Below are 25179 nucleotides of genomic sequence, written 5' to 3'. Positions count from 1 at the left end.
GGGCGGGGCGGGGCTTTGCTTTTCGGAAAATAAAAAGATAATCGCTGGTCTCGGGGCGTAGGTGCGGTCTCTTCCCTCTGCCCACCTGTTTGCCGGGAGGCAGCGCAGCGCGCCCCGAAGCCCGCGGGCCGACTAGAGCCCCGCGTTCGTGGCGCTGCGCCTGCGCAGAAACCCTCCCCTGGTAACGGCCCACCCCTTCCCTCGGCCTTAGAAACCAACCGAGCCATCTTAGCGGCTGCCGGGCGTGTGTGGGCGGGCGAGTCTACTGGCCTATCTGCAAGCCTTTCTTCTAGAAGTCTGAGACTCCGTTTGAGCCATGTGGGACCCACCTCCGGACCCTGAGCACCCTTCCCAGCAGCTCGCGAGCCGGAGGAGTTCCCAGGGCTCGGATCGGCGGCCCAGTCGGGACTCTTCTCAACTCCAGCCCTCAGTCCTAGAGGAACAGCTGCAAATGCATCTTGACCCCCAGATGCTGCCACAGCAGCAAGCTAGTCAGGAACGCTGGGCGAACCACCCCAACCTGTCCCAGATGTCGGAGGCCTTCCAGGCTCCAGAAACCCAGATGGGTAGTGTGCACTACCCGATTCAGAGTGCCGGCTACCCCCAAGAGTTCCAACCCTATCCTTATACGGATGAAAACAGAGGCCAGGGTCACGATCGAAGGGCCAGTGTGCTGCTGCAGCAGGTGAACCAGGCCCATGGCAACCTCCTCCAGCACCTGGAGTCAGCGTACCAGGACCCCCGGTCCGAACTCTTAGGCCAGTTCAACCCCTACCAGAGACAGGACCTGCAGCTCGAGGACACCCAGCACGGGCCCTACACAAGGGATGACCCTGACCTCCACTACTTGCCCCCTGAGCTGGACTTCGGGCCCTATGGTATGGAGGTGCCGGAGCCCGAGCCTCGGGAGCTGGCTGTGCAGAACGCCAAAGCCTACCTGCTGCAGACCAGCGTCAAATGTGACCTCAGCCTGTGAGAAGGGTGGGGAAGGGGCAGGACCCAGGTGGGGTCGGGGGGGCACCAAGCCAAGGCTCTGGGGTCTCATCAGTCAGATATCAGTCCTGGTGGAGAACCAGCAACTGCTCTGGGGGCATCTTAGACTAGGAGTCAGGGAATAAATACCAACTATCATTAGCATTTACTTACCAAGGACTGTGCCCAGGACTTCACACATTAGTAGCTACTTCCTATGACACTGAGATTAAGACATCTACAATCCTTATTTTACAGAAGAGGAAACTGACACAGAGAGGTTAGGTTGCTTATCCAAGATCACGCAGCTAAGATGTGGCAGAGCTAGGACTCCAACACTAGTCATCTAGATCGAGGCCCTGTTCTTATCCACTAAACTTCCCGCCTGAGGAAGGAACTTGCCAAGGCTACTTAGCTGCAGTCACAATACATCTCTCAGCCCCAATTACATCTTCATGAAGCTCACCATTTAGTGGAGATAATGAACAATAAGCATAATAAATGGTAAGAACTAAAGTGAAAAATAAGGCAGGGCCAGGGGGGTAGGGAGCGTATGTTAAATAGGGTGAGGTCAGAGAAGGCCTCTCTGAGGAAGTGACATCTGATGAGAGACCTAAAGGAGGTGGCAGAAAGCACTTCGTAGGTATCTGGAGGAAGGGTGGTCCAGGTACAAGGCACAGCAAATGCAAAGGCTCTGATGTTCAGTGTGTTTGAGGAATAGTAAGGAGGCTAGTGTGGCAGGAAGCAAGGGGGAGAAGTGGAAGGAGATAACGCTGGAGAAGTAACAGGTCTTGCTAAAGTACCCGATCCCTCCCCTGCTCAGAACCTTTCATGGCTCTCCAGTGCCCTCAGGAGGAAACACAGGCTCCTCACCACAGCCTTCAAGGCCCTGCCCATCGCCAAACTTCATTTTTAGTCAGTACCTCCTCCTAACTCAGACCCTAGAGTGCAGTCAAAAAAAGTCTCTTGCTGTTCCTCAACAGATCCCAACCCTTGGGAGCTTCAAGGTCCCTTCCTGAAAAGCCCTGGCCAAAGCTACCCTAGCTCACCTATTCTTACCCTTCCCAACAACTTCAGTGGTGGCGTTCCACCACATCCAAGACTGCTGACAAAGGGGTTTTCACACAGCCGAGAGTTACATATGCATGCTTTGAAATCACACAAGCTGGTTTCAAATCCTCGCTCTGGAGTGGAGGCCATAAGTGTTCCTTGTGTGTATGGTTGTGGTTAGGATTCAGCATTGCTCTCAAGTGCTCAGCATGGTGCCTGGCTGAGTGGATGGAACCCATCACAATACTATTTTCACTCGAGCCTCCTCTTCTCCCACAACCGCTAACACTCACTCCAGTGTTCCTCCACCATGTCAGGCGCACCCTCATGTCACATCCCCAATCATACCATCTGCAAACCATGACAGTTTTGTTTCTTCCTTTCTAATCCTTATATTTTTTCTTTCTTTTTCATGTCGTATTGCATTGGCTAGAACCTCCAGTACAGTGTTAATAGAACTGGTGAAAGTGGGCATCTTCGTTCCCAGTTCCATAGGGGAAAATATTTAGTCTTTCACCATGTTTGGCTTGTCCAGTAGATTACTTGTGGTTAGCCTTTATGAGATTACAAAAATCAGCTACTATTCCTACCTTGCTACAAATTGTCTGTTTTTAATCATGAATGGGTGTTGAATGCTATCAAACAATTTCTTGCATCTATTGAGGTGCTCTTACATATCTCCTTTGACATATTAACGTGCTACATCAAATTTTTCTATTGTCAGTCCAGTCCTGCATTCCTGGTGTCAGTCCAACTTAATTGTGATGTTTTGTCCTTTTTAGAAATTGATGGATGCCATTTGCCAAGTTTTGCTTAAGGTTTCTGCATCTAGATTCCTCAGCGAGATTAGCATGGAATTTTCCTTTCTCCTACTGTCCCTGAGTCTTGGTATCAAGATCACGTCTGACTCATAAAATATCTCAGGACCTATGCACCTGCTGTTCCCTCTGCCTGAAGCACTCTTCCCACCCACCTCCCCCCCCCATATCTGCATGTTTTGTCCCTCAGTTCATTCAGATCTCAGCTTGAATGTCACTTGGTGAGGCCTTCCCTGGCCCCCCTATTTAAAATTGCAAACTATCACCTGTCCCTAGGGGTGGATTAACCAGTAAACAAGGTACACATGGGCTTAACTGTGTACTTATTAATCTGTAGTGGACAATTTCACATGGGTTTCACCACATCAAAGATATGGTAAAAAAAACAGGTGCAGTTGTGCACTACAGATTAGTTAAGTAAGCACGAGTAAGGCCGTGCGTATTTTGCTTATTGGCTAATCTGTCCCTGAAACTCCCAGTCCCCATTCCCTGCTCTACTGGTCTCCCTGGGCAATGCAAATGGTTAAGCGCTCAACTACTAGCCAAAAAGTTGGCAGTTTGAACCCACCCAGAGGTTCATCTGAAGACAGGCCTGGCGATCCGTTTCCAAAGGGTCACAGCCTTGAAAATCCTATGGGGAACCTAGTCCATGGCCACTAACAACAGCCATGACCCCTCCCTGGCACATTGTTATGTGCCTTTGCCACCCAAATTGACCCCATGTGACTGAGTAGAACAGCCCCATAGCATTTTCCGGGCTGTAATCTTTACAGGGACAGATCACTAGGTCTTTATCACACGAAGTCCCTAGGTGGGTTCAAACCACCAAGCTTTTGGTTAGCAACAAAGTTCTTAGCCGTTTTGGCACTGGGGCTCCTTCCCTGACATACTATATTTTGCATATTTGATGAATTTCCATCTCCCCATCAGGATGTCAGCTCCACCAGGGCAAAGACTTTCTCTCTTCTCTACCGTGTCCCCAGTGACAGGCACAGGGCCAGGCACACAGCAGTGAGCCCACTGAGTTGAATGAGTGATGTCTTCCTCCCTCCCCCCTCGCTCCCCTACCTGAGGCAGATACGAGCACCTAGTGAATCTGCTCACCAAGCTCTTGAACCAGCGGCCCGAGGACCCCCTGTTCATCCTGGAGTCATTGAACCGCACCACGCAACGGGAGTGGTTCCACCCCAAGCTGGACACAATGCGAGACGACCCCGAGATGCAGCTCACCTACGAGATGGCTGAGAAGCAGAAGGCGCTATTCATCCGGAGCGGTGGCGGTGAGGGTGAACAGGAGATGGAGGAGGAGGTGGTGAGTGAGCCGGTGGGGAAGGGCCTGCGGTGGAACGTGCGCTGCCCCAGGTTTAAAGTATAGCCTGTGCTGAGGTCTGGAGGTATGGGAGACCGGAAACGGAAAGGATTTCAGTCTGGGATGTGTACCCCGACGGAGGGAGGCGGGGCCAGGCCACAGAGGCCTTGAGCGCCAGGCTAAAGGCTTGTGGTGTCTCCTAAGGGCAGTGGGCACCATGGGAGGGGTTGAGGCAAAGGAAAGATCGGGTCAGCTCTGCTTTTTAGAAAGCTGACTCCGGTGGCCTCGTGGAGGTGGAGGCTCCTCTCTCCCATCATCCTTTACCCCTCCCTTCAGAAAAAACTGTCCTGCAGCCCTTTTCTGTGAAACCACTGCCTCCTGGAGTCTCACAACACTGAAATCATTTGCTCCCTCTCCCCGGCCTCAGTTTCCCCGTTTGTCAATAGAGGCTTGCTAAGAACTCTTCCACCCATGGCCCATTAGCATTCTGCCATTTTCAGTATATGGTTCCATGATTGTTTCCAGAATTGAAGGAATGCTTCGTATTCGGCGAAGTGTCCTTTCACACTTTGGTCAACAAACTTTTATTGAGGACTCTGTTTATAACAATAATAACGACACCTGCCAGGTCCTCTGCTTTGTCTGGTTTCACCCCTAAAACAATCCTGTGAAGCAAGGACTATTTACTTACTATGCCCATTTTATGGAGGAAGGAACTGAAGCTCAGAGGGCATGACGCTAGGAAGCAAGGGAGACAGCCCTAGGACTCCAGGCTCTTGGCCATGACCTCCAAAGCCGGTGTTACAACCTCTACCCTATACCCGGGTGCTGTTGGTCGGTGCTTGTTTCTATGATTCTGAGATTGTAGGATTCTGGAGACCATGGGGCGGGGGATCGGCGAGGACTGCGTGAACAACCTGGTCAATGAATGAGCCCTTTGGGTGAGCAGAGAGCAGGTGAGAACCTAAGTCTTAGGCAGGAAGGACAACTTTTACCTGAGAGTATGGTTTTAAATTTCAGACCGCCATTCTCTCCCTAGGAGGCACCACCAGCTTAGAACTGCATCTATCCCCTCTTCCCTCCGCATTGCCCCCATCTATCCCAAGTCCCTGAGAGCCCCGCCTCCTTAGAATGTTTTGTCCCCCAAAGGCCCCGCCCCTTAAAAACGTCATCTTCTCAAAGGCCGGGGCGGGAGAACAAAAAACAAACCCGTTGCAGTGAAGTCGATTCCAATTCTTAAGGACTCATAGTGACCCTGTAGGACAGAACAGAACTACCCCACAGGGTTTCCAAGGAGCGGCTGGTGATTCGAACTGCCTGCCTTTTGGTTAGCTGCCGAGCTCTTAACCACTGTGCCACCAGGTCTCCCTCAAAGGCCCCACCTCTTTCTAATACAATCCCTTGAGAGACTCCGCCCCCTTAGAACTCCTCGTCCCTGAAAGCCCCACCCTCTTAGAATATGGAGCAGGGGTTCTCAATCCCGGGTCCGTGAAAGGGCAAAATTGTGGGCGTTTGTAGCCTGTGCCTGTTTCTAGGAAGAAATTCATAAATACTCATTCAGCATTTTGTATTTATTTTTCTGTCTCGTGTGAGGCAGGGCTTTCATTTTTCTCATTTTATATTTTTTTCCAAACGGCTAGCCACAATCCCAATACCATTTATGGAATAATCCATCCGCGACCCCACTGCTCTGAGATGCTGCCCCTATCATTATTTAGAAGGTCGTTTTTCTCACACATAATAGTCAAGTGTAAGCTGTTTAGAGCCGGCAAGGTGGCTCCCCAGTGAAGAGGCACTGGGGGGCTGTGCTCTCCCCTCACACACATTCTCATCCCTAACCTCCCTCCCTGTCTCTAAACCAAACTGAGAAAGCTGTTTTCAGCATCATAGTAGCCTGGCTATAAAACTCATCTCTGACTAGGGCAATCAGCAGGATTGCCTTTGATTGCAAGCAACAGAAACAAACAAACAAAATCCAAACCCGTTGCCACCCATTCGACTCCTACTCATGGTGACCCCGTGTGTTACAAAGTAGAACTACTCCATATGGTTGTCTGGTCTGTGATCTTTACAGAAGCAGATTGCCAGCTCTTTCTTCCATGGTGCCACTGGGTGGGTTCAAACCACCAACCTTTAGGTTAGTAGTCGAGCGCAAACTGTTGGCACCTCTCAGGGGACCTGAGTGCTTGGTTAAAATGGTACAAACAGTTCAGCAAGACATTTAACTTACCTCACTTAGCCAGGAGTCTGGAGGGGGGAAGTTCAAAGTTGGTGCAGCATATGTATGAGGTCAGGAAGAATCCTGGATTCTTCCTCCCCTTCGCTCTTCCTTCTTCATCCTGATGGCTTTTGGTCTTGATGTTGTCACTTTATGTTCAAAAAATGGCTGCTGCAGCACCAGCCATCAAGGGCTATATTCCCCAGGGACTTTCCCTACATCTCACTGGCCACAACTGGTTCTCTGGCCATCACTAGCACCACAGGTGGCTGGGTTCCAGAATGTTTTCACTCTCTTAACTCTATCCAAGAGGCAAGCTAGAGAGCAGGGCCTCAGCCTCCTTCACCTCTGCCCTCCCACCCCACCTTCAGCAGACAGAGACACCAGTGCCCAACATCATGGAGACGGCCTTCTACTTTGAGCAAGCCGGCATCGGCCTGGGCTCGGACGAAAGTTTCCGCATCTTCCTGGCCCTGAAGCAGCTGGTGGAGCAGCAGCCCATCCTCACCTGCCGCTTCTGGGGCAAAATCCTGGGGCTCAAGCGTAGCTACCTGGTGGCCGAGGTGGAATTCCGAGAGGGCGAAGAAGAAGGCGAGGAGGAGGAGGTGGAGGATATGTTGGAGGGCGCAGATGTCATGGACGCGCACGGCGAGGAGGAGGGCGAGGAGGACGAAGAGAAGGCAGCCGACGTGATCCCCAAACCCATGTGGAAGCCGCCGCCTGTCATCCCCAGGGAGGAGAGCCGCTCAGGCACCAACAAGTACCTGTACTTCGTGTGCAACGAGCCGGGCCGACCCTGGACTCGGCTGCCCCACGTCACGCCGGCCCAGATCGTGCACGCGCGCAAGATTAAGAAGTTCTTTACCGGCTACCTGGACACGCCGGTCGTCAGCTACCCGCCCTTCCCGGGCAACGAGGCCAACTACCTGCGCGCCCAGATCGCCCGCATCTCGGCCGCCACGCACATCAGCCCGCTTGGCTTCTACCAGTTTGGCGAGGAGGAGGGCGACGAGGAGGAGGAGGGCGGCGCGGGGCGCGATTCCTTCGAGGAGAACCCAGACTTTGAAGGCATCCCGGTGCTCGAGCTGGTCGACTCCATGGCCAACTGGGTGCACCACACACAACATATCCTGCCGCAGGTGAGGACCAGGGGCGGGCTCGGGCTTGTGGGCCTCGGTTTCCCCACCTGTGCAAACTCAGGTGGCTTCCTAATATAATTTCCTAGTTATAACAACATAACTTATTCTCCGGAGTCCCTGCGTGGCCCAAATGACTAAGCACTCGACTACTACCCGAAAGGTTGGTGGTTCGAACCCACCCAGAGGCACCGCAGAAGAAAGGCCTGGCGATCTGCTTCCGAAAGGTCTGAGCCTTGAATACCGTGAGGTGCACAGTTCTACTCTGTGCGCGTGGGGTGCCATGAGTCTGAATCTACTGGAGGGCAGCGAACGACAACGAGTTTATTCTCTGCTAGGCACTGTGGTAAATGATATTCATTGATTTATTCATTTAACATGGTTGACGATCCCCTGCCAGAAACCTTTGGGGCTGGGTGCATTTTCAGAGTTCAGAATTTTTCAGAGTTTAAAAGGGCGACAAGGTGGAATTGCCTCAGAGGGCTTCCAAGGTTGTAATGTTTATGGAAGCAGACTGTCATGTCTTTCTCCAGCAGAGCAGCTGGTAGGTTCAAACCACCAACCTTTTGGTTAGCAACCAACTTAACCACTGTGCCACCAGGGCTCCTTCACACAGTGTATATTATACAACACCCCAAGCAAGGGGCCAGAGCCGAAGCCTGCATTCAAGCATGTCATTGTTCCTGCAGCAAAACTTAGGAATAACCTCTCGTTCGTTCAGCTTTCAGGGGTGCTGCCAAATGGATTATGAAGAAAAAAAAAAAAAAAAACTCGGCTTTTAAACCTTTTTAGACTTCAGAATTGTGGATTTTGGAATTGTGGGTAAGAGAATGGGGGCCTACATTTACTGAGTGCCTACAGTGTATTTTGTTCATTTATCTGTTCCATGTGGCTTCTGCTGGGCACTCATTCATTCATTCAATAAACATTTATTGACTCTACAATGTCATGTCCTCTGAGGAGGTAGGTGCAGGGGCCAGCCCCATTTTGTCGTTGTTGATGAAACTGAAATTGGCTACATGCTAGGCACTTATGGTCATCCATCCACCCACCCACACACCCACACACCCACCCACCCGTCCGCCCGCCCATCCATCCATCCATCCACTCATTCATTCAGCAAACACTTATTGGCTCCTCAGTATCTCCTGAAACCCACCAACAATCCAATGAAAGGTACCCCTGAAACCCCCGTTGCACAAATGAGCAAACCGAGGATCATACGGGCTGCTGAATGTCAGCTCCACAAGGGCAGGGACTCTGGGGGGGTCTCTTTTCTCAAGGATGTATCCCCAGCATCTAGGGTAGTACCTGCCTGTAGTAGGTTCTCATTAAATATTTGATAAATGAATCAGTGAATGAATGGATGCACAAGTGGGGGAACCCACTTTCCCAAGGCCACATGGGCATCAGGAGGCAGGAGTCCCCTCCCTCCCCCCGCCTTGTCACTACAAAAGGGCTTTCAGGGCTCTCCCTGCCCCCTCACTGTGTGACTAACCTTGTCTCTCCTGCCCACACCTGAGCCCCCAAGGACAGGACCAGTGCTTCTGGGTGCCACCTGGCCCTTTATGTCCCCCCAGAGCCCCAGTTGGGCTCTGACCCTGAGGATGCCTCCTGACCTTCTCCCTACCTCCAGGGCCGCTGCACCTGGGTGAACCCTTTGCAGAAGTCGGAGGAGGAGGAGGAGCTGGGGGAGGAGGAAGAGAAGGCAGATGAAGGAATAGAGGAGGTGGAGCAGGAAGTTGGGCCCCCACTGCTGACACCGCTCTCAGAAGATGCAGGTAACTGTCCTTCTAACCCTGCATACTACCAGCCGGGGTGCAGACAGCCTGGAGTCAACTCTCTGGTCCAACTCTCTGAGCCTTGGATTCCCCACCTGCAGCCAAACCAGGTAGCTCAGGTGTGACTCCCTAATAACAACAGCAAGTATTTACTTTCTGCTAGGCCCTGTGCTAAATAATATTCATTCATTCATCCATTCATGCAAAAGATACTGGCTGACAATCCCTTGCCAGAAATGTCTGGAGCCTCAGTTGCTTCTTCATCTATCAAATGGGTATCACAACTGTGCCTCCCTCACAGGGTTGCAGTAATGTGTTCATACTGTATTGAACAGTGTCTGGCATGTGGCAATGGCACAGATGTAGGGTGTGATCTTGAGACACCTTCATGGGCTTGGGTGGAGGGCGACATGATCAGGGAGGCCTCCCAGAGGAGGCGGGGCTTGAGGTGGATGGTGGATGAATGGATAGTATTTTGTGAGGGCGGGGGCATCAGGCACCTGGAGGGAAGTGGAAGTTGCTGGCTTTGAACCCAGAATTCAGTGAGCCCAGCACCTGCCTGTGCCCTGTCCTGTTCCCTGCTCCAAACTGATGGTGGACCTGGGAATAGAACCACGACCACCCCCTGTTGGGGGTTGCACTGGGTGCCAGGCACTGTGGAAGGTAGACATTATCACCAGGCCTCACAGCCACTCTGCCAGGAAGGCGAGATTGTCTGCCCATTTCATAGGTGCAACCACTGAGGCTCAGACAGGTGAGGTGGCTTCCTGGAGAGCGGTCTGCCACCAGAGTTGAAGCACCTAAGCTGGTGCATTAGTGCCTGCAGCTCCTTTCTTGCCCCTGCTGACGCTCCATCTTTGCCTCCTCCCTTCCTGTTCTCCAACTTCCTGCAGGGGTCTGGGGGGGCAGGCCCAGCAGGCTTCCTGAGCCCCTGGCCTCGCTGCCCCTTTGTCCACAGAAATCATGCACCTTTCGCCCTGGACGGCCCGCCTGTCCTGCAGTCACTCCCCGCAATACTCCTTGGCCGTCGTGCGCTCCAATCTCTGGCCGGGGGCTTATGCCTACGCTAGTGGCAAGTATGTATCACCCAGCCCCTCCCAGCAGGGGAGGCCCCTGCAGACACCTTCAGGGGGGCCAGGCAACTCACCAGAGCAGGTGGGGGTTGGAAGGACCCCCTTCAGGAAGCCCCCGGGTTGACACCCTCGCTCAGCTCCCAGGGGATCCAGAAAACCAAAAAGAAACAAATGAATTGCCTTCCAGTCTATTCCAACTCACGGCAACCCTGTGCATTTCAGAGTAGAAATGCACTCTGTAGAGTTTTCAATGGCTGTGATGAGAAATCCCAGACGGAGGGTATAAACCTGTTTGATGAGGCAATGGAGGATCAGAGAGGGGAAGGAACTAGTTCAGGATCACACAGCATGACAGGATTCAAACCCGGGTCCTTGGTTCCCTGGCCCAGGGCTTTTCTGATGCATAGATTGCAGAGCTGGACAAGATCAGGAGTCCTCTTTGGGGCGACCCTGACAGGGGTGAAGTCTCTTCTCTGAGGGAGCTCACTCCTTTCCTGGGCCTCCTAGACAGTTCTAACTTGAGAGGTTTTTTTTTTTTTTTCCTCTATGGGGCCAAATGAATTCCCTGGGTGGTACAGACAGTTAATGCACTCGGCTGCTAACTGAAAGGTTGGAGGTTGGAGTCCACCCAGAAGGGCCTCAGAAGAAAGGCCTGGTAATCTACTTCCAAAAAATCAGCCGTTGACAATCATATGGAGTAGGGTTCTACTCTGACATACTTGGGGTTACCATGAGTCAGCACAGATTTGGCAGCAACTGGCTATTGGTCTAGGGAGTGGAAATCTTTCCCACCAGGATTCCCCACCAGTTGCTCCCCAGAGATACACAGGCCAAGGTCACACCGCAAATATACACTCCCCACAGGACCCTTAAGCCTCCCTTGGGAGGCACATCCCAGCCCTTCTGCTCAGCCACCAGATAATATGGGTGGGAACAATGGGGGCAGGTGCACTTACCAGCGCTCTCCACCAGAGGTCAGACTATTTTTCATAGATTTTCCTTTTCCATCTCGAACCTATGCTGAGTTTGCTAGTATCTGGTTCACAATTGTGGTGGGATTCCATGTAATCTTCATACATTAACCACATCCTCAGAAATTTTTTTTTTTCCATCCAGAAGGTGGAAAGAGGTATGCTTGCTTTTGCCAACCCCCTTCTTCTGGTCACACCCTAATTTGCCAACATCCCTCAAAGCTAAAGATCTAACTAGGAGCTCTACCCACCTACCTATCCTTCCATCCGCCATCCAACCATCCATCTACCCACCCACCACCTATCCTTCATCCATCCACCTATTCATTCACCCACACCACTATCCATCTGCCTTCATCCAACCATCCATTTACCCACCCACTTAGCCACCCTCCACCCACCTACCCATCTTCCACCCACTAATCCATTCTCCACTCACCCACTCATCCACCCATCCATCCACCTATCCATCCATCCACCCATCCATCCATCGTCCATCCATCCATCCATCATCCATCCACCCACCCACCCACCCATCCATCCACCCACCTGTCCACCCGTCCACCCGTCCACCCACCCACCCACCCACCTACCCATCCATCCATCCATCCATCCATCGTCCAACCGTCCATCGTCCATCCATCGTCCATCCATCATCCATCCATCCATCCATCCATCTATCCATCTACCTATCCATTCATTATTTTCTTCATAGAAGATTTTTTAATGTCACTGTGCCAGCTAGGTGGTAGACCCAAGGAAATACCATGACCAAAAAGACCTACAGATCCTGCCTCTGGGAGCAGCCAGAAGGAACACAAGCCTTAACTGTAAAACCCCACCACAACCACCACAAATACCATGTTGCAAACTGTGATAAGAAACGCTAGTGAGAGCTCAGGGACTAATGACAGTTTATAACTGCATGAGCAAGTCTTAAGGGTATAAAGGAAGAATTTCTTTGATCTGAAGTCTTCAGTGAAAGAAAGAGGTAATGAGGAAAAGCCGGTAGAAGGACATTCTAGATCAGAGCTTCCCAAGCCGTAAGTGCTTAGGACTCACCTGGGGATCTGGTTAAAATCCCGAGTCTGTCTCAGTAGGGCTGGGCCGGAGCCTGAGATTCTGTATTTTTAACTAGCTCCCAGGTGATGCTGAAGCTGCTGGTTTGTGAACCAGGGCAGGAAGGGATTTGCCAGCTCTGAGAAAGACCTGGAGAAAACGATGCTCTCAGGAATAGCAAAGATGTCAAAATAAGGTCAAAACCAAACTGCGTCTCCAAGCAAACCCTCCATCCCTCAGCTGTCCTGCTTTGTCTCTCTCTTTCTCTATCTTCCCTGTCTCCCTGTCTCTTTTCCTCTCTGTCTTCTCTGTCTCTCTCCCTCTTTCTGCCTCTCTCTCTTTCCCCTTCTTCTCTCAGCCTCTCTACCCATCCACATCTTTCTGACTGTCTTTATCTCTCAGTTCCCTCCCTTTTCTCCCATTTACTGCTCTTTCCTTCCCTAGATAAAGTTCTGGGGACAGGATGGACTGGCAGGATGAGGACCCAAGCAAATGTGTCCTTGTTGGTTATCAGTCTCTTCCCACTAGAGTATAAGCATGAGGCAGGATTTTTTCTTTTTTTTGCTTAATTTGTTAGCTGCTGTGTTCCCAGCATCTGGACCAGGGCTGTCCAATGGAAATAAAATGCCAGCCACCCGTGTGATTGTGTTGTTGTGGCGCTGGTGGTCCCGTGTGATTGTGTTGTTGTGGCGCTGGTGGTCCCGTGTGATTGTGTTGTTGTGGTGCTGGTGGTCCCGTGTGATTGTGTTGTTGTGGTGCTGGTGGTAGTGGTTAGTTGCCATTGAGTTGACTGTGACTCACGGAGACTCCATGTGTGCAGAGTAACTGTGATCCACAGGGTTTTCCAGGCTGGGACCTTTCGGAAGCAGGTCTCCAGGCCTTTCTTCTGAGGCACCTCTGGAAGAGTTCAAACTGCCCACCATTCGGCAAGTAGTTGAGCGCTTAACGGTTTGCATCGCACAGGGACTCCTTAAATACGTGATTTTAAATTGTCCAGTAGCCACATTCAAAAAGTAAAAATGAACAGGTGAAATGAATTTTCGTAATATATTTGATTTAGCCCCGAATATCCAAGATATTCTCATTACAACATGAAATCAATAATAGACAAATTACTAATGAACTAGCATACATTCTTCTTTATGCACAGTCCTTGAAGTCTGGTGTGTATTTCACGCATGCAGCAAATCTCAGTTTGGAAGCTACATTTTCGTCAGAAATACCTGACCTGTGTTTAGATTTCATAAAATTTGCAGTTGGAAAATAGACTCGTGTATCTGAGTTGCTCCAGACATACTTAGATGCTTTCCAATAACCGCCTAGAGTATCGATTTTTTTAAATTTAAATTTAAAAGAATTAAAATTAAATACAATTCACTCCATCCAACAACAGAAGAATGCAGATTCTTCTCAAATGCACACGGAACATTCTCTAGGCTGGACAATTTGTGAGGCCATAAAACATGTTTCCACACGTGAAATTTAAAAGGATTGAAATCATACAAAAAGTAAGCTTTCCAACGGCAGTGGAATGAAATTAGATCTCAGTACAGAAGGAAATTTGGGAAACTCACAAATATGTGGAAACAAAACAACAAACTCCTAAGTAACCAAGGAGTCAAAGAAGAAATCACAAAAGAAATTAGAAAATTAAACTAAAAATTCAGTTCCTTAGTCACACTGGATGCTGCCTATAGTCCCTGGGTGGTGCAAACAGTGTGTGCCCAAAGGTTGGTGGTTTGGACTTACCCAGTGGCTCCACGTATGAAAGGACTGACGACCTGTTTCCATAAAGATTGTCATTGTCGCTGCTGTTAGTTGCTGTGGAGCCAATTATCTGACTCATGGTGACCCCGTGTGTACAGGTAGAACTGTGCTCAATAGGGTTTTCAAGGCTGTAACCTTTCGGAAGCTGATTACCAGCCCTTTCTTCTGAGTCACCTACGTATGGGTTCAAACTATCAACCTTTTGGCTACTGGTTGAGCACCTAACTGTGCCACTGAGGGATTCCTCCGTAAAGATCATGGCCAAGAAAACCCTGTGGAGTGGTCCTACTCTGTAACACATGAGGTCACCATGAGTCGGAATTGACTCGATGGCAACAGGTTTGGTTTTTATAGATACTGAGTGGCACACAGTAGGTTCTCAATAAGTATCTGTTGGATGAACAAATTAATAGAGAAATCTGCGGGCACATTTCACCCTACCACCTGCAACCTTGTAGTTGTGCTATGCCCACTTTGGGGCCCGGGCTCTACGGAATTCCAGAATGGGGACTTGAAAGGGGGCAAGGGGTTCACAGTCCCTCCCTGCCCCTCCAGGAAGTTTGAGAACATCTACATCGGCTGGGGCCACAAGTACAGCCCTGAAAACTTCAACCCAGCCCTGCCAGCCCCCATTCAGCAAGAGTATCCCAGTGGCCCAGAGATCATGGAGGCAAATGACCCCACGGTGGAGGAGGAGCAGGCCCTCAAGGCTGCCCAGGAACAGGCCTTGGCAGCCGCAGAGGAGGAGGAGGAGGATGAGGAGGAAGATGAGGATGAGGATGTAGAGGACTGAGGCCCCATAGCCTCTTTCCCCACACAAGTAGATAGATAGCAGTTTTTCCTTACACATAGTTATATACGGATTTATTTTTTCACTAGTGGTTTTCTCTCTGCTCCTGGAGGGCAGGGGGAGAAGAGGAAGACAGCTGCTCTGAATAAAATCTCCCTGTGGCATTACAATTCATTTATTTATTCACCACATTCATTGGCATGATGACTGTCCCATGTGTTTCATTTATTAATTTGACCAGCCATCAAACAACTATTTAAGTGCCTCCTCTCAGCTCAGCTCAGCCCTGCTGGGGATACAGAGGGGACCATGTAGCCGAAGCCCTGACTCCCCCTCTCCGTGGGGGAGACAGCCATCCCCAAACAATGAAAACCGGGATGGGGACATCAATAGGAATGTCAGAACTTCTCAGTTGACTCTTAAAGGGTCAAGAAAAGAGTGGGGAAAGACATTGCAAGCATAGGAAACAGCATGAGAGAGTGAAAGGTGTTGGGGTAGTTGCTCTAATCTCACTTTAGGTGAGACATAACGTGAGGGCTTAGTGGTGAGAAGTGAGGTTGGAAACACAAGTTGGTGGGAGCCAGATCACTCAGGGCTTAACTTTGCCACATGGCCACTAGAGTGCCACAGAAGGGCTTCAGGAAGGGGAGGGCCCTGATAATATTTGTGCTAAAGAAAGACCCCTCTAGATGCCAAGTGGAGGGGTGAGAATAGAGTCTGGTAGACCAGAGACAAGGCTGATGCTGGAAGGATTGGGCGGGAGGAGTTTGGGCATGAATGTGGAGAGGGAGGGGCTAGGAAATAGAATTTCAGGTGGTAGAACATAAAAAAGAATTGGGGGCTAGAGGTGGGGGATGAAGGGAAATGGTACAAGCCTAGGAGGACACCTAAGTCTGTGACCGGGTGCATGGCAGGGTCAGCCCTAAGATGGGGACACCGGAGAGGAACAGGAATTGGAGTAAGATGTCAAGTCCAGTGTAGGACTTATTGAAAGTGAGATGCCTCTGAGACATTCCTGTGAGAAATTCGGAGGGCATGAATAAATGGGCTTGGGGAAATATGTGATGGAGATGGGGTATAGTTCTACTTTAGCAGAACTGAGGGGCACTGGCTATCAGTGGAAACCCTGATGGCATAGTGGTTAAGAGCTACGGCTGCTAACCAAAGGTGGGCAGTTGGAATCCACCAGGCACTCCTTGGAGACTCTACAGGGCAGTTCTACTCTGTCCTATGGGGTCGCCATGAGTCGGAATCGACTCAATGGCACTGGGTTTGGTTTTTTTTTTGGGGGGGGCTATCAGTGGGGGATATTAGGGTCAGTGCAAGACTAGACTACTAGTGGATCATTGGAACACTGGGGGCATTGCCGGGATCCTTGAAAATTTGGAATCAGGGGTAGGTGTTGGAAGACCCAGTGAAATTGTTGAAGATAGTGAAGTCATGGAGATATTGAAGATTGGTGGGAAATACGGATAATGTTTGGGGTTAGCATTAATCAATAGCTGGTCAGATGAAGTCCTTGAAGATTTGTGGAGACATTAGGGGTCAGTGGTGATTTGGAGGTCATCAATAGTGGGAGGAATGGTCGGAGATGCCGTGGTCACTTGGGGACTTTAGGATGTCATTGGAACACAGTGGCGGTCAGGAGGGTGCACGCTGGGAGTCTAAGGAAACATTAGAGTCACCTGGGGTCGTCTGGGAAGTCATGGGAGGGGCAGGATACGGACGAGGCCTCCTCTTGCGGGGGCCCTCCGTTGCTAGGCAAACGTTCTCCGGGCGCCGTTGCTAGGGACTTGTGCTTTCCAACTGGCCACACCCTTTTTCGCCGCGCCCCGCCCCCGCAGCCAACCACAAGGCGGTAACAAGGCGTAGCCTCGCCTACATTTTCGCCCCGCCCACAGTCCAGAACCGTTACCCGAGCGACCACAGGAGCTGGTCCCGCCTTCCGAGCCTGTTGCCAATCGAAGAGGCGTCGCCCGGGCGACGACCCCACCTCTTCCGGCGCTGGCCCGCGGCTTCCGGCGAGGGGCCCGGCGGCGGACGGCGGTGGGGCAGCGGCGGGCCCGGGGGGCGCCCAAGATGGCGGCGGGCGGCGCGGAGGGCGGCTCGGGCCCCGGCGCCGCCATGGGAGACTGCTCCGAGATCAAGTCGCAGTTCCGCACCCGCGAGGGCTTCTACAAACTGCTCCCCGGGGACGGCACCTCTCGCAGGTCGGGGCCGGCTTCCTCCCAGACCCCGGCGCCGGCTCAGCCGCCGCAACCCCCGCCCGGCCCTGCCTCCGCCTCCGGCCCCGGCGCCGCAGGCCCCGCGCCGTCCCCACCGCCCGCAGGCCCCGGGCCTGGGCCCGGGCCCGCGCTGCCCGCCGTGCGCCTCAGCCTAGTGCGGCTCGGAGAGCCCGACGGCGCCGGATCCGGAGAGCCGCCCGCCACGCCCGCGGGGATCGGCGCGGGGGGAGACCGTGTCTGCTTCAACTTGGGCCGCGAGCTTTATTTCTACCCCGGCTGCTGCCGCCGCGGGAGCCAACGGGTGAGCGGCCCTCATCGTGGGGCCCTGGGTACTGAGGGGATGGGGGACTCTGAGGTGACCCAGGAGGGTTCCGGAATTGTTATGGGTCCTGGAGATTTGCGTCCTAGGTGTGATGGACATCCTGGGGGATAGGATTCTTGGAGGTGATGCAGGATTCTAAAAGATGACGGGAGGCGCCGGGGGTGTTGGCATCTTGGAGATGGTGGATAATCTTCAGGTCATGTTGGGGGGCTCCCGGGTTAGGCGCGGAGATTCTGGGGTGGTGAGCATTCCGGGGGTGATGGTGAATCTGAGATGATGTGGGATCCCCGCAGTTTTGGGGTGCAGGCATTCTGCAGCGATGGGGAATCCTGAGTTGGATGCAGGCTCAGAAGCGATGGAGAACCCAGAGGTCTGGAGCAGATGTGGGTGTGGGTCTTGGGACTTGGGGAGTCCAGAGGTGAGGAAATTCTGGAAGTGATTGGGGAGCCTTAGCCGTAATAGGAATCCAGAAGACGAATGGAATCCTAAAGGAAATTGGGGTTCAGGAGGTAATGAGGGTCCTGGTGGAAATGAGACTCTTTAAGCTGAGAGGAGAATTCGAGGTGATGAGACCCTGGTAGGGAAAATCCTCAGGTGTGATGCGCATCTCTGAAAATGATGTAGGTCCCAGAGGGTATGAGGCCCCAGCAGTTGAGAGGGAGGTCTCCAGAAGTGATGAGAGTCCAGAGGTGATAAACCAAAATGAAGCAAACCCGTTACCATCAAGCTGATTCTGACTCATAGTGAGGCAGTAGGACATAGTAGAACTGCCCCATAGGATTTCCAAGGAGCAGCAGGTAGATTCAAACTGCTGATCTTTTGGTTAGCAGTCGAAGGTTTAAGCACTGCGCCACCAGGGCTCCCTAGAGGTGATAAAGGTTCCTCAAATTGGAGGGACAGTGAAGTTTACTGGGTTCCTGAACTGTGATTGGTTGGTAGTGGGGAGGTCCTGAGGTTTAGGGACTCCAAGGGGAAGGAGACCCTGGGATGTTGGGTTATAGAGTCCTGGTTGGCCCTGAGGTTTTTGGGGGCCTGGAATACTGTAGCGCTAGGGCCCAAGCTCCTAACAACAACAACAGGGGCCCAAGGGAGTTGCTGAGATTACAGGGCAGGACTGGAAGGAAATGGGGGCTCAGGGACAGTAGAGACTCTGGACCCTAATGCTCTGGGCAAGGGTGTCCCTGAGGTTGCAGGGGACTCAGCTTTGGGGAGGCAGTGTGGCTGCATGGGGGAGGGCTCTTCCTGTGTGGTTTTTCTCAATACTCTGTGATTTGGGTCCCCCTTCCTGTCTGTGGTTGTCCCTGCCCCTTCCCACTCAACCATCCACCTACCCACTTCCCTCAGGGATTTAACCCTGTTTCCTCTTCGTGGTTTTCCCCAACCTCAGCACCCTCTTCCTTCCTCTCAGTGGTTTGAGCCATTAACCCCCTTTCTCCCATCATTTAAGTCCATTGACCTCAACAAGCCAATTGACAAGCGGATCTATAAGGGCACCCAGCCCACCTGCCATGACTTCAACCAGTTCACTGCTGCCACAGAGACCATCTCCCTGCTGGTGGGGTTCTCGGCTGGCCAGGTGCAGTACCTGGATCTCATCAAGAAGGACACCAGCAAGCTATTCAATGAGGAGGTGATTGTGGGTCCCCAGGTCCCTTTTCCCATCCACCTACACACATGCACACACATACTGTTTGCCCCGGGACTGCATCTGTCTGAGAGGGCAGGACGAGGAGAGATGGGGGATGAATTGAGGTATGTGAGGTAGGGTGACAGACAGCAGCGAGTGTGATAACGGCTAACAGTAATGACAGCTGCGCCTGCTGTGCCCAGGCCCAGTGCTAACCCTGAGTTCTTATCAACTGATGGGTAAGGAATCATGATGTCCACTTTGCAGATTAGAGAACTGAGGCTAGCAAGTATTTGGGACTCGGGTGATTCCAGAACCCTTGCTCTTCAAATTCTATGCTTGGTGGGCTTTGGATTCAAGTCCCTGCTATGCCATTTAGTGGCTGTTCCTCTCAGCCTCAGTTTTCTTCCTCTGCGGAATGGTGATTCCTTTTCCTGCCTGACAGGACCGTTGTTGTAAACTTGTACACGGACTGTGCTCAGTCCTGGGCTGACTTGGCCCAAGTGCAAATGTCAGTGAATGGTCTTACTGCTCGACTCTGCAGCAGGGGCTGTGCTTGGCCTGTATCTCTTTCTCTCTGGTCTAGAGGGAGGTGTTCCGGAAATATTCTCAGAACGAGTGAATGACTGAAGGGAGTGAGTGTATTAAAAATGCATTAGCTCATCCATTCAGAAAATACTTATTGAGTGTTTATTCTGTGCCAGACCTCGTTCTCTGCACTGAGGACGTCATATCACAGGGAGCAAAGCAGACAAAATTCCCTGCCTCCATGGAGTTTTCAGTCTAGCTGGGGCCGCAGACACTTTTCAGATAAGTCTATTGTATGTCAGAAGGTGATAAGTGTATGTCAGAAGGTGATAAGCAGGGAAAAACCTTTGCTGTTGGGTCGATTCCAACTCACAGTGACCCTATAGGACAGAGCAGAACTGCCCCATAGGGTTTCTAAGGCTGTAAATCTTATGAAAGCAAACTGCCACATCTCTCTCCCAGGTAGTGGCTGGTGGATTCCAACCGCTGACCTTTTCAGTTGGCAGCTGAGCGCTTTAACCACTGTACAACTGGGGCTCCTTCAGGAAGTGTTTGGCAGGTTTTAAATGAGGTGGTCAGGAAAAGCCTCACTAGGAGGTGACATTGAAACAAGGACCTGAAGGAGGTGAGGAAAGTTACCTGGGAAAGTGAGTGGAGGGAGCACCTAGCACAAATGCCCAGAAGCAAGGCAACAAAAAAGCTGAGTGGCTAGGTGAGAGTTGAGGGGAAGCGGGTTGGTGAAGAGGGGCCAGGTCATGTAGGGTTGGGAAGGCCATGGAAAGGACTGGCTTTTACTCCTAGAGAGACAGGCGCCTCTGGAGCAGCCTTTCTCAAACTGGTTTTCTCTTCTGAACCCTAGAGTACAGAAATGATATACAAGACGATTTCCTCAATTCTCCCAAGGTTGAGAGGCAACTAGGAATGTTCTAGATACTGGGGAAACAATGAATTAATTACACATAATGGTGCCTGAGGGCAGTAGGCCTTTCTTTCTGGAACCCTGGTTGAAATAGGCTGCAGTGGCATGTACTAACTTACATTTCAGCAGGCTCTCTGGCGACTGTGGAGAATAGTCCACAGGCATGGAGGCAGGGAGGCCAGCTGGAGGCCGTGGCAGGAACCCAGGAGCAGGTTGATGGTGGTTGTAGTGAGGGTGTGAGAAAAGGTCAGATTCTGGGTACATTTTGATGGTTGAGCCCACAGGATTTGTTGATTTGTTAAAGGATTGGATGCAAGTTGTGAGGGAAAGAAACAAAAATGCCTAGAAGGTTTCTGGTCTCAGCAGCAGGAAGGATGGAGTTGTCATTCATTCATTCATTCGGGAAATATTTTTGAGGCGCCTCCTGTGTGCACCATTCTATGTGCGAGGGAGAGGACAGTGAACCAGACAGACAAAGATTCTTCCTCTGTGGAGCTGACATTCTATGAGTACATTTCTTGCCTTAAACCTGACACAGTAGAGATTGCAGAAGGGGTTAGACAGCTAGCAGACAGTAGCCTGGAAGGCAGGGTGGTCTCCTTTCCAAGGATGGGACATCGAGGCTCCACCGAGCTCCCTGTGGCCACCTCATAGGCAGCCTATACTGCCATCCGTGGTGTCCATCTGTCTTCCCTCAGTTTGGGAATTTCTCTCTCAGAGGGGCCTGGGCCTGGCATGACACCAGCTATGTGAGCTGGGTCAGATCTGAGGGCCATGTTGGAGGGACCAGGAGGTCTGCCAGGGGCTTATTGCTTCCTTCCAGCTGCCACCCTGTCTCTCTTGGCAGCGGCTGATTGACAAGACCAAGGTGACCTACCTGAAGTGGCTGCCGGAGTCTGAGAGCCTCTTCCTAGCGTCGCACGCCAGCGGCCACCTGTACCTGTACAACGTCAGCCACCCGTGCGCCTCAGCCCCACCCCAATATAGCCTCCTGAAGCAGGGCGAGGGCTTTGCCGTCTACGCTGCCAAGAGCAAGGCGCCTCGCAACCCACTGGCCAAGTGGGCAGTGGGTGAGGGGCCGCTTAATGAGTTTGCCTTCTCACCTGACGGCCGGCACCTGGCCTGCGTCAGCCAGGACGGCTGCCTGCGCGTCTTCCACTTCGACTCCATGCTCCTGCGTGGGCTCATGAAGAGCTACTTTGGGGGCCTGCTCTGTGTGTGCTGGAGCCCCGACGGGCGCTACGTGGTGACAGGTGGTGAAGACGACCTGGTCACTGTGTGGTCCTTCACCGAGGGCCGTGTGGTGGCCCGTGGCCACGGTCACAAGTCCTGGGTCAATGCTGTGGCCTTCGACCCCTACACCACACGAGCTGAGGAGGCATCAACAGCAGCCAGCGGTGATGGGGACCGGAGCGGCGAGGAGGAGGAGGAGGAGCCAGATTCTTCAGGCACAAGCTCGGGTGGGGGTGCCCCTCTTTCCCCACTGCCCAAGGCCAGCTCCATCACTTACCGCTTTGGCTCAGCTGGCCAGGACACACAGTTCTGCCTGTGGGACCTCACTGAAGATGTGCTTTACCCGCACCCGCCCCTGACCCGTACCCGTACCCTCCCTGGCACCCCCGGCACCACGCCACCAGCCACCAGCAGCTCACGGGGCAGCGAACCCGGCCCAGGCCTCCTGCCCCGCTCGCTGTCCCGCTCCAACAGCCTCCCGCATCCAGCGGGTGGTGGCAAGGCAGGTGGTCCCAGTGCGGCAGCAGAGCCAGGCACCCCGTTCAGCATTGGCCGTTTTGCCACACTCACGCTGCAGGAGCGGCGGGACCGGGGGGCTGAGAAGGAGCACAAGCGCTATCACAGCCTGGGCAACATCAGCCGTGGGGGTAGTGGGGGCAGTGGTGGCAGCGGGGACAAGCCCAGCGGCCCCACCACCCGCAGCCGGCTAGACCCAGCCAAGGTGCTGGGCACTGCACTGTGCCCACGTATCCATGAGGTGCCACTGCTGGAGCCGCTGGTGTGCAAGAAGATCGCCCAGGAGCGCCTGACAGTACTCCTTTTCCTGGAGGACTGCATTGTCACAGCCTGCCAGGAGGGCCTCATCTGTACCTGGGCCCGGCCAGGCAAGGCGGTAAGTCCCCCAGCAGCTCCCCAGAGCCCGGCAGGTGGAGGTGATGTGGGCTGAGGGCTTTGTCCGTGTCACAGACTGTAGCCCCATCGGATGAGGAGAAGCTGACCTCTCAGGTCTTAAAGCGATGGCTTCTCAAACCCTGCTACATCAGTCAACAGAGAGTTGGGTAGAAGAGGCAACAGGGAGTGTTGGGAACTGCGGCCGGCTAAAAAGCCCTGTCTGAGGGCAGCCAGTTGGCATCAGGCGGAAGCATGGCCCAGCCTGGCCAGGTCTCCGCTTGTCACATGAAGCAGAAAATACTGCAGGCCAAACCAGACACATCTGTGGGCAAGCCCAAACCTGTGGGCCCAGCTGTCAGCCCAGGTCTTGGATATTTAGCCTCCAAGCCTGTGGCTGAAGGCACAGCTGGCTGTAGGATCGAGTCCAGGGATCCCGTCCAGCACTTCTGCTCATGGCGTGACCTCAGCAAGCCACCACCCTCTGACCTCTGTCCTACCACCTGGAGCAGAGAGGCTTTAAAATGGGCAGCTGGTGGATGTGCCCCCTCCCAGGGTGGGTGTGGGGTTCAGGAACCTCACAGTAGAAGAAGCCCTGGGGCCTGGCACCTTCCGAAGCCAGGAGCTGTGGTCTAAGGAGGCTCAGCTCCTGGGCATTCAGGCTTAGCTGCCCAGGCTGTCAGATCTTGGGGCCGCAGCCTTGTTCTTTGGAAGAGTGGTTTTGGAATCCTAGAGGCCTGAGTCCCTAGAACAAGAGAGCAGACTCAGGGTCTCCAAGGCAAGGGCATCGGAGTCTGGGGAGCCTGGCAAGCCCTGAAGGAGACCCCTCTATCTCCCTAGTTCACAGACGAGGAGACTGAGGCCCAGACAGGGGAAGGAAGTTGGCCCAGGTCACCCAGCAAGTCAGTGGTAGAGGTAGGACTGTCCCTTCCAGACTCTCGGGACCCCTCCCAAGTCAGAAGGGCACCCCAGCTTCCCCTTTTTCTCTGTACCTCTCCCAACCCTGCCCGCTCTGCTGAGGATCACCCGAGGACTTTGTTGTCTAAAAGTACCGACGTCGGGCCAGGGAAGGTAGCCGAGATGTGAGTGCCAAGCCTAGAGCAGTGGCCTCAGTCTGGGGGTCGGGGGTGGACTGCGGGGCAAGGCAGTGGGGGACTCCAGGCTGGCCCCTCCCCAGAGACTGGCGGAGCACAGGTGGTCTCTAACCCCTCCTGTCTCCCCCTCGTCTCCCCCAGGGCATCTCCTCCCAGCCCGGCAACTCCCCCAGTGGCACAGTGGTGTGAGCCGTGGACTGCGGGCGGGGTCCCCACCCTGTGCCCCCAGTCTCCTCGCCGTAACCTCCCTGCTGACCTCACCGATCAACGTATTAACAAGACTAACCATGACGGATGGACTGCTTTGGTCCCCGCCCTGCACAAAATCAGGGGGCAAACGGTCCCCCAGTCTGGCCCAGACATTGGGGGATACAGTAGCCCATGTGGCCTCAGCCTTGCCCCCACCCACTGCCAAGTATAATGACCCCTTCCTCTGAGACATCAGTGTTGTTACCCTCATCCCTGTCCCCAGCATGTGACTGGTCACTCCTAGGGAGAAGTCCCAGCCCTCTAGAGCCCCAGCTCTCTGTGCTGTGCCCCTCTGGCTTGGTGGGCAGGGGAGGGGGTGGCTGCCCCTTCTCTGGCCCCGCACCCTCCCCTTGCCTTGTCTGTCCTTTCCTAAGAGTGTTAAATTATGGATGCCCCTTGGGGCCCTCCCTGTCCCCCAGGACCTCTTATTTATACTAAAGTTCCCGTTTTCAAAGCCCCAGGCCCAGCGTGTGTCTGTTCCCTTCCGTGGAGGTATGGAGGGAGTGTGTCTGCTTCTGCTGCCCTTCTGGCATCAATCCACTAACCAAGGATGAGCCCTGGTCCTGCCCCATCTCCTCCTGCCCCTTTGTAATAGCAGGAAAATCTGAAGCCTGGAGGAGGAGTTACTTGTTCTCTATGCCTCCAGGCCAGCAGCTGGCCTGTTCTGAGCAGGGCCTCTCCCTCCATTCTCTCAAGGGCAGAGGGCAGCCAGGACCCTTGATGAGAGTTTTCAAAGTTGTTTTAAGTGCCCAAACTCCAATTGAACTATTACAGCTAAAAAGGGGCCTGCCCAGCTGGGGGTTCCCGTAGGCAGCTCCTGAAGTGCCTGGCAGGGGGCCCCTGGGCTAAGGGTCTCTCAGCTGACCGGAGGACCAGTCTTTGGCCCTTAGTGTCTCAGCTGGGTCTTCTGGGGCTGAGCTTCCCTCTCCAGGAGAACTGCCTACCCCTGGAAAGAAAAAAAAATAAAATCCCTTCTGGCTGGCTGTCTGCAGCCTGAGGGGCGGTGTCTTCCCGCTCTACCCGCCACCCCCCGAAATGTCTCTGTTTCTAATCCCAGCCTGGGCAGGAATGTGGCTGCCCGGCCAGGCTCCAAAGAGCTATTTTGGGGTCTCCTTTGCCTGGGGGGCCTGCCTCCACTACTGGGCTCCCC

The 25179-nt window shown here is 53.1% G+C and overlaps 2 protein-coding genes across 4 annotated transcripts; both read left to right on the top strand.

Moving 5' to 3' along the window:
• The first annotated feature begins 70 nt into the window (after window positions 1-70).
• On the top strand, window positions 71-16804 carry RSPH6A (radial spoke head 6 homolog A). Its single transcript, XM_003406463.3, has 6 exons — window positions 71-972; window positions 3918-4152; window positions 6742-7506; window positions 9140-9284; window positions 10243-10360; window positions 14710-16804. Exons 1-6 carry the CDS (start codon window positions 317-319, stop codon window positions 14945-14947), a joined length of 2157 nt encoding a protein of 718 aa, XP_003406511.2. The 5' UTR covers window positions 71-316; the 3' UTR covers window positions 14948-16804.
• Window positions 16805-17023: 219 nt separating this feature from the next.
• DMWD (DM1 locus, WD repeat containing) lies at window positions 17024-24483 on the top strand. 3 transcript variants are annotated; one of them, XM_003406639.4, is made up of 5 exons: window positions 17024-17470; window positions 18939-19121; window positions 21413-22690; window positions 23527-23601; window positions 23922-24100. In XM_003406639.4, the coding sequence occupies exons 1-5, from the start codon at window positions 17024-17026 to the stop codon at window positions 23967-23969; spliced, it is 2031 nt and encodes a 676-aa protein (XP_003406687.1). In that variant the 3' UTR covers window positions 23970-24100. The 3 variants fall into 3 exon arrangements, with proteins under 3 accessions (XP_003406687.1, XP_064149908.1, XP_064149909.1); XM_064293838.1 differs by having other exon boundaries at window positions 17026-17470; window positions 23527-23768; window positions 23922-24483; XM_064293839.1 differs by lacking the exon at window positions 23527-23601 and having other exon boundaries at window positions 17026-17470.
• The last annotated feature ends 696 nt before the right edge of the window (window positions 24484-25179 follow it).

The sequence above is a fragment of the Loxodonta africana genome, chromosome 11 (assembly GCF_030014295.1).
Source record: "Loxodonta africana isolate mLoxAfr1 chromosome 11, mLoxAfr1.hap2, whole genome shotgun sequence".
In the NCBI taxonomy this organism is placed as follows: domain Eukaryota; kingdom Metazoa; phylum Chordata; class Mammalia; order Proboscidea; family Elephantidae; genus Loxodonta; species Loxodonta africana.
The sequence above is the reverse complement of the archived record's forward strand: the minus strand, read 5'-3'. Positions and strand labels throughout refer to the sequence as shown.